We start from the raw sequence: 8,371 nt of genomic DNA on the forward strand, positions 1-8,371 counted from the left end.
TTGGATGAGAGAGACTTATTAATAAAACTATTAGGTGTGGGTGGGCTGGATTTTCTTACCATGCCAGCTGAAGCGTGATTTCATGAAGTTTGCATTGCTGCAAAGTTGATGTGAGAGTTGGGCTCAGCTGTGTTCAGTCCCTGATCCTTTCTAGATAGCAGACCCTTTGACACTGTTAAATAAAGCTGGGAAAAAGTTGAAACGAGAAAAATCTAAAATCTGAATGGATGAAGGGTCTGCTAGCTGATCTAAAAGCAACCTGGTGTCATTTTTTTCTTTTATCCAAAAAAGGTCCCCCCTGCCCAACATTTATCCAGTATTTGCCTTTGTTAATAAAACAGCTTATTCATAAAATACAAAGAATGGATGTGCTTTCCTTTTTTTTTTTTTCATAAATGATTTAAATATAGCTATTTTTTAAAGCAAGAGGCTTTATCAGGAAAATTTTAAAGGGTTGTATATAAGTTGCCTTTAACAGAAATAGCAAATGCAGTTCTGTTCCTCTAACTTGCTTGCTAGTCTTCCTGAAATTCTGTTGAGGCGTAACCAGTTGTGTACCATGAATGTTAGGGTCTGTATTCGGCCTTGAGACCTGAATTTCAAGAATGCATCTAATCATTATTTTGAAGTTGGAGGCTTCAGTTGGAATTACCTAGTTAAGTGTGCTGCTAGATGTGGTCTTGGCTTATTGACACAGCCATGCACAGAGCTGAAATCTGTTTTGTTTACCCCAGGGATTGTGTGAAGTACATTTCAGTTACTGCTTCAGTGACTGATTCTTTTTGTAACTGTATTAAGGGCATTAGTACGTTGAGACAACACCACTCTTGAATATCTCCCAATACAACTTGGGATTCTTAAATGTCGTTAATGAAAGATGGCACTTTTAGGCTGTATCTTCTTTGCAATATACAAAAGTATCTCTATCTTTGTGTGATTTGCATTTCACAACATGCCATGTTGTTCCCCAGTGCTTCTCGCGTGTAGAAAAGGCGTGTGTGTGCACTGCGTGACAGCCCTCAGCCTCTCAGACATCCGTCAACTTCCACAAGAGTAAATGCTGGCAGTGCGTTTATTGGCTTTCTAATGAGCAGTGGAGCTAAAAGCAGAACCAGAACTATCTTAAGCCACGCTGTTTTTTCATAAAATGAAAGGCTTTCTGGAAAACACCAGTGTTCCAAGGTTTTCCTGCGAGTAGTTGCTACTTACGTGTCTGAGTAAGTCAAATCGTCCATCTACAGAAGGAAAATTTCTGTGTTGGATTTAGCACTGACAAAAGCACAATCCACCCGAGGAAAACCTTTCGATTAAGAGCCGACCCCGGGAGTAGCATTTAATTGTACTGATCTTTTGTGTGGTATGGGCTCGTTTGAGTCAGCTGTGCCTCAGCACGTCTGTAAAACCTCACTGCTCGGTGTCTGTGCTCAGGTGACCCCGAGGGCTGATGGCACCTGGGGGGAAAAGGCGTTTCCAGCAGAACATGGCATCCTCCATCATCACCGGCTTCCAATGGGAGCTGGGAGAAACTCCATGAAAGTCTCGTCTCTGTTAGCAAATAAATTCTCCTGTTAAAAGCATGATCTGTTCAGAGTTGCAATGTTCGATGTCGGTTAATAGCTGTGCAGTTTTTATTATCTTTTTTTTTTTTTTTTCTGAAAAGAGGCACAATCCCACGATTGACTTTGTTTACTGTCCCCCTCGATCCCTCGCACTTCTATTCGGACGCAAATTTCATCAATGTACGCAACATCCTTTGTAATTTAAAATAAAAATTGTGGAGGAAACACTGTCTCAAATCACGGCGTGTGTTTGTGTGTTCTGGGGGGGCCGGGGAGCCGTGGGGCCTTTCCCTTTTCCACACCGGAGGACTGGAGGACCCGGGCCGGGCGGCGCTGCGCGGTGCCAGCAGGGGGCGCTCGAGGCCCCGCCGCTCCACTCCCAAGATGGCGGCGGCGGCGGGGGGCTGCGTGCCGGTGCGGGTGTGCCACCAGGAGATCGTCAAGTTCGACCTGGAGATCAAGGCGGCAGTGCAGGTAGCGCCGCCCGCGGAACCCCCCTGAGGCGGCGGAACCCTGAGGCGGGGGCTGCGAGGCGTCCGCGGCCCGGCCTTGCCCTGCCCTGCCGTGCCCTGCCCGCCACGTAGGGCCTCGGGCCGCGCTGACCGGGTTGTATTCCAGGACATCCGGGACTGCCCGGGGCCGCTCAGCGCCCTCACGGAGCTCAACGCTGCGGTGAAGGAGAAATTCCGGCACCTCCGCGGCCGCATCCAGGTGGGGTTGCGCTGCCTGCAGTAAACACGGGCTGCCCGCGGGGCCGCTGCCGCCTCGCGCCTTTCCCTTGGAGCTGCAGGTGGCTGCGGTCCGGCTGATTTCCCGTTATTGCTTTTTGTCCAAGGAGCTGGAACAGATGGCGAGAGAACAAGATAAAGAGTCAGAGAAACAGGCCTTGCTGCAGGAAGTGGAGAACCATAAAAAGCAAATGCTCAGGTAGGCCGTGCTGTTTACAGGTGCCCAGACCTCACTGCAGGTGCCCGGTCCTCAGGGGTACCTGCTTTCAGGGCGCTCTTTCAGATCCTGTTTTGCAAACCCGATCAGTGACACCGGGCTGCTTTCAGTAAGGCCAAGAGCAGATCCTGGCACAGGTTGCCCAGAGGTGGCGGTGCCCCATCCCAGCAGACACCCGAGGTCAGGCTGGAGGGGCTCTGAACACTGATGGAGCTGTGGGTGTCCCTGTTCATTGCAGGGAGTTGGACCAGATGGTCTTTAAACGGCCCCTTTCAACTCAGATGATTTTATGATTCTGTGATCAGAGACAGAAAGAGAAGAGCTCCCATCTCCTTTGTGTCTCCTGGCTCTCTGAGCAGGTCTGTCTGTTTCAGTGACTAAGCCTGTAATGATAAACTTAGGAGAAGAAACAAAAGAACAATGTATTGTCACTGTGGTATAATACAGAGAAAGTTTATATATGTATGTGGATCTTAGTTATGGTGACTGCTTTGTGAAAGTGATTGCTGCTTAAAAGGTGTTGCCATCACACTACAACATTGTGCTCTTGTGATTTCAGCAATCAGGCAGCTTGGAGAAAGGCAAATCTGGCTTGCAAAATTGCTATCGACAACTCTGAGAAAGATCAGCTGCTGCAGGGAAGAGACTCCTTAAGACAAAGGTATTAAAGTGTGAACAATGTGAGACTTAAACAATGTGTGCCATACTCACTAGTGCAAATGGGAGTGATGTAATGTTCTGGAAATGATTGAATTGTACACAGCTTTTGTTGTAAAGGAGTGCTGTTGTCTACTGTGGAGGCTTAAACTGTGAAGAATTGTGATAATTCCAATTTTTTTTTTTTAGTGTTGGCATGTCAAAGTGGAGATGAGGTTGTGATAGAATTTATAATTTCTGTGATCGTCTTTTATATTAATTCCAGGCAGGGTCATAAACAAGTAATGGATCACTGTGCAAGTTATTTTCCTTAGTAGAAGTGGATATAAGCTCGTATAACTTCTGAATTGAGAAGTTGGCAAATTTGGTACTGTGGAGCAGCAGGGAGAATAACTGAGATAATGAAGTGGCAGTTTATATCAGTGCCTCCATGCCACCTCATGAAGTTGTGCCATCATGACTGAATGACTGCCATAGCATGAGCTCTGTGAGACTCTGAGCTGCAGTTGTTAAGGCTTATGACTTCAGTATTTTGTGATTTTTCTTTGGTAGTTCAGCAAAGACAATCTCCAGTTCTCATGCAGAAAAACCTGGTTGTATCTTTTGTACACGAAGTACAGCTGCACATTCCACTGTTTTGTCCCTCAGTGTTTTCTTCTTTTGCTTTTTCAGAAAGACTACGAAGGAAAGTCTGGCAGAGAGTGCAAGTAACATCACAGAGAGCCTGATGAGCATCAGCAGGATGATGTCACAGCAAGTCCAGCAGAGCGAGGAGACTGTGCAAACCCTAGGTACAGATGTAGTTGGGGTTGGGGTGTGGGTTGGGTGACCGAGGAACCTTTCAGCTGTTCTGTTAGGATGAAGAGAGCCAAACTGTTGTGATGCAGAGCATAGGAAAATATGTATTGCTGTAGGAGAACTTGCTATGATGATAATTCAAGGATTGTCCAGCAGAACTCCTCTAACATTTGAACAGAAATGGAAAATAAGAATATACATTGCATGAAGTTTTTTGCTGGAGTTTTTGTTTAATGTTTGTTTGTGGATAACAAGGAGGGGGCATGCTGAGGAACTCGGTTTTATATAAAAGTAATTTTAAAAGCAGTGTGAGTTCACACAATATTAACAGCTTGTATGATGTTATTCTGTGCTACTGTCCTGACGTGCCTTTAGCAACAGAGAAGAAAAGAGCACAGGTACAAGTTCATATGTAGAGGAAACAGCCTGGCTAGGAAGACTGTTTTCACCCCTTCTCCAGCTGGGATGACTAAGAGACGAGGCAGCTGAGTGACTTGAACCCAAGGTCACTCGTCCTGTCCACAGTGCATCATGAACTGTGAAACCAAGATTTTTCTCAGTTATTTGGCTTAGACTCCTTAGAAGATAAATCAAGTGACCTCTCAAAATCGGTGATTCATGAACCATTTGGCTCTCTGTTGCCTGGGCCTCTTACTAGCTGTGCTTTTGAGCAGAAGAGAGAGCAGTGTAAAGCCTGGGATAAATGCCACAGCTTTCACTCTCCACTGGGGGTTTTCTGACCCCATCTGAGGATGGCAGCTGGGCACAGTTTGTTCGTACAAAAGTAGCATGTTTCTTCTCTAGTTAAAAAGACAGTTTGGCAGACACTTTGTCACCCTGTTTCTAACTGAGCAGTGCTTGAAGTTTATCGAGGGAAAGATCATTCACAAAACCCAGCTGCAGATTGTGAATCAGCAGTAACCATTTCCTTTTTTTCTGGCCAAGTCCTATCCTATCCAGTGAATGCATGCTGTTGGGAGACTTTGTCATCAGCGATGGAAGCAGCAGGTTTTCTATTGTCACTTAGACAAAATGTCTCTTTAAGATGGGACATAATGGTTTGCAAAGTACTGCAGAAGTACTTCCACTACGCTTGTTTTGATGAACCAGACAGCACAGGGGAAGTTTGAGCATTCTTTCTTCAATCAGTTCAGTGTGGAATGATACACCAGCACTCGCTCTATATACAGTCTGTTATGGAAGAGAAAGGGAACTCCTGGACTTTTGCTTTCTGTCCTTCAGCAATTTGAAAGGAAGGCTGCTGTGTCTCAGGGATTTGCTGGATGGAAAGGACCAGTGTTCCATCTTGCTGTTTTGGCATACTCTCAAATTCTGTCTTTAATCAAGACTGATGAATATCCTTTTCTTCTGTAGTTGATTTTCTCCTTTGGAGAAGAAAAACGAACAAATAAAGAGAACTGTTGTCAAAAAAGATAACCATAAAAAATGTTCAAAATTTTCAAACAGAATAACGAAGGAGCTCGTGCTGTTCCATGCTGCTTTTTCACTTTCTTTAAGCGCAATTCATTCATGCTGGTTTACTGCTCTGGCTTGGGCAAAACGACGTTTTACTTGTCTGTTGGGTGTGTTCACATACTGTCTGCTGCTGCTGCTACAACTGATGCTGACTGTGATGGCAATTCCTTTCTCTTAAATCAGTAATTCTAGCACCATTCTTATTTCACTCTGCTTTCAGAGAGCTTTCAGGTAGCACTATCTTTGTTTGTAAAACTAGATTTGATCTGTAACCTAAAAATTAAAGATTGAATAGTGGGACCAGGGGCCTTTAAGCTGTTCACTACTTTTATTTTGCTTTACATCTTTCCCTATCAGATCAAGACTATTTGTAGATTTGTGGAAGCTTATGCAAGAGCACAGTGTGCATTTGTCTTAGCCATGAATTTGATCCAGAAGGATCTCATAGGCACTATCCATATTGCCAAAAGCTGCATGCTTACATCCTGTGACGTTTGAAGCGCAACCAGCTCAATTCTTTTTTTTTTTTTTTTTTTTTTTTGGTTCATTTCAGCCAATTCTTCACGAACCATCCTGGAAGCAAATGAAGAATTTAAGTCCATGTCTGGGACGATTCAGCTGGGGCGAAAGCTGATAACGAAGTACAACCGCAGGGAGCTGACTGACAAGCTGCTCATCTTCCTCGCCCTTGCCTTATTTCTGGCCACTGTGCTTTATATTTTGAAAAAAAGACTCTTCCCATTCTTGTAAAATTCCAAAGTTAAACTGGACTGTTATGAAAGATCAGAAAGGAATAGTGTAATACTGTTAGGCTCATTAGAAAAGGGATATTGCAATAGCTGACAGAGCATTAGGGCAGGCGTGACTTCACAGTGTCCCTATGGAGTTCACAGCCTGCCAAAGAAGAGCTTAAATGACCACAGGTTGGGAAGAAGTGGTTAGATGGAGGTGTGGAGAGAAGAAGCTCCAATCTGCCTGTGGGTTTGGTTGTCTGGACAGACGCTGGAGGAACTGTGCCTCTCAGAGGTGCTGCTCTCACCTCATCCTTTCTTCACTTTACCATGAAATTTACTTTTGTCTTTGGCTTGAAGTGGAAGCTGCATTGATACCCAAGTGCAGAGTGCTTAAAACAAGTGGAAGGATGGAAGAGAGAAACACACATACATTCCATGAATAAACTATTTATTGTATCCATGTAAGCTGGGTTTTGTTTAAGAACAAGGTCTATTGGATTGAAAGAGCCAGAATAACTTCCATGTAGAAGTCCTGCCTAACACTTGCAGCAGTGGGTGCTTCTGAGTTGGTTTTTCCAGGAGTGTAGCACACTTGCTTTGTTCTCTGGTGTTGGGAGGACTGACCAAAGCAAAAATGGAAGCCTCATTTGTTACTATTAATTCATGCAGTGTTGGAGACTTACGTGGTTAACCTGTTGAAATCAAAAGCCTTTTTTGCTTTTCTGTATGAAATAGTTTCAATTTGCAAAGCACAGGCAAATTCTACATTTGAACATTTTTCTGAAAGTTGGTATTTTTCTCAGTAAAATCTCCAACAGTGACTGCCTTTCCTATCTCTTGTGCTCTCATACTGGGATTTGATTTGATGCAATAACATAAATACCAACATACCACCCTTTGTAGTACCAGAAATGCACTGCAGCATTCTTAAAACTACTGTCACTTTCCCCTAATGAAATGGATTCGTTGCTTTTTCAGGGTTGACCAGTAACATTGGTTTTCTCTTTACAAAGTTCTCATGGAATGGTTAAATACTGCTTTAATGTAGCTGCTAGAAGTAAACTTTTAAAAGGCAGTGCTATTAAGAAATAGGGCAGTAACCTCTCAATAGCACATTCAGAGAGAATAGGTGACTGCTGGGTTATCTTATCATTGTAGTGCTGTTTTTTCTAGGTCTTACCAGTGGTACAGTGCACCCTTTCACCAGCAGCTGCTTCAAGCTTAGTTAAATAAGTGAGGAGTGGTAGATTGTAGTATTCCTAACCACTGTGCTGGACAGTAGGATTGGTTGTGTCCATGGACATGAACAGTAGAAGCTGGAATTCATTATCTAGGTCAAAATCAGGGCTTCTGCCTGAAGAGTTGGAGTGTCTGAGTCTTCCTAATGTAGTAAAAGGGATTTGGAAACCTTTGCACTAGGCCTGGTACATCCCATAGAGGGCAGTGCTGCGTGTCTGCCGTGTGCCTTGTCTGGCTCTGGCAGTCCTATGATAGCCAGGCTAGGCAGGATGGTTGTGGCTCTTTCTCTATCGTTTGTTCATCATATTTCAGTGCAGCCTTCCTTATAGCCTCTCCAGAGATGCAGGAGTATGCAAAGATGGAAATAAAGTGAAAATGTCCGTGTTACTTATTAACCCATGTTATTTGGGTAAGACAAATTACTCTGTTTAAAGAAAGATCCATTACAAAAAGTCAGCAAATGTGGGCATTTTGGTAACAATAAAAGCCGTGCTTTGTAACAAGTCTGACAAATAAACTGCTAACCAAGGAAAGCACTTCATCCACGGGTTGGGGCTGCAATGGAGCAGTTTCATCCAGTGTTGCATTCATACGTAGTGCCTCCAGCATCAGGATAGAACCTTCTCACCCCTTTGTCCTTCTGCACAGGTGTGCAAAAACTTCTGTGTGCATGTGACCTTTGTCCTCCAGCCTTGGAAAGTCTTTAAATAATACTAAAACATAATTTAGAATATAAATACATCTTAAGTAATGATGAGCAATGCAGTTTTATGCAACTTTTTTTTCTACTATTTTCTACTTGCAGGCCAGCTGTAGCAGTGCTGTTCTATGTTTTCAGCCCCATCTCTCTGAGATGCAGTACCTGCAGGTGGTCAGACCCCAGCTGCCTCACTGTTTCCTCCCTGGTGTGGATGCAATATAAAAATAGGTTGTTGCTAATCTCTGAGATACTGGGACGTTAAG

The 8,371-nt window shown here is 43.9% G+C and overlaps 1 protein-coding gene across 1 annotated transcript; it reads left to right on the top strand.

Annotated features, from left to right (window-relative positions):
- Positions 1 to 1,906: 1,906 nt before the first annotated feature.
- Positions 1,907 to 6,634, top strand: BNIP1 (BCL2 interacting protein 1). Its single transcript, XM_031598103.2, has 6 exons — positions 1,907 to 2,033; positions 2,178 to 2,270; positions 2,395 to 2,486; positions 3,064 to 3,165; positions 3,834 to 3,952; positions 5,989 to 6,634. The coding sequence occupies exons 1-6, from the start codon at positions 1,944 to 1,946 to the stop codon at positions 6,183 to 6,185; spliced, it is 693 nt and encodes a 230-aa protein (XP_031453963.2). The 5' UTR covers positions 1,907 to 1,943; the 3' UTR covers positions 6,186 to 6,634.
- Positions 6,635 to 8,371: the final 1,737 nt, after the last annotated feature.

This window comes from Phasianus colchicus, chromosome 15 (genome assembly GCF_987193195.1).
Source record: "Phasianus colchicus chromosome 15, bPhaCol1.hap1.1, whole genome shotgun sequence".
Classification (NCBI taxonomy): domain Eukaryota; kingdom Metazoa; phylum Chordata; class Aves; order Galliformes; family Phasianidae; genus Phasianus; species Phasianus colchicus.

Excerpts from the sequence above, each read along its gene's own strand:
- BNIP1 (XM_031598103.2), top strand. The coding sequence starts at position 1,944 with ATGGCGGCGGCGGCGGGGGGCTGCGTGCCGGTGCGGGTGTGCCACCAG. Across the intron at positions 2,487-3,063 it reads CATAAAAAGCAAATGCTCAG|CAATCAGGCAGCTTGGAGAA; the intron begins GTAGGCCGTGCT and ends TTGTGATTTCAG. Across the intron at positions 3,953-5,988 it reads GGAGACTGTGCAAACCCTAG|CCAATTCTTCACGAACCATC; the intron begins GTACAGATGTAG and ends GGTTCATTTCAG.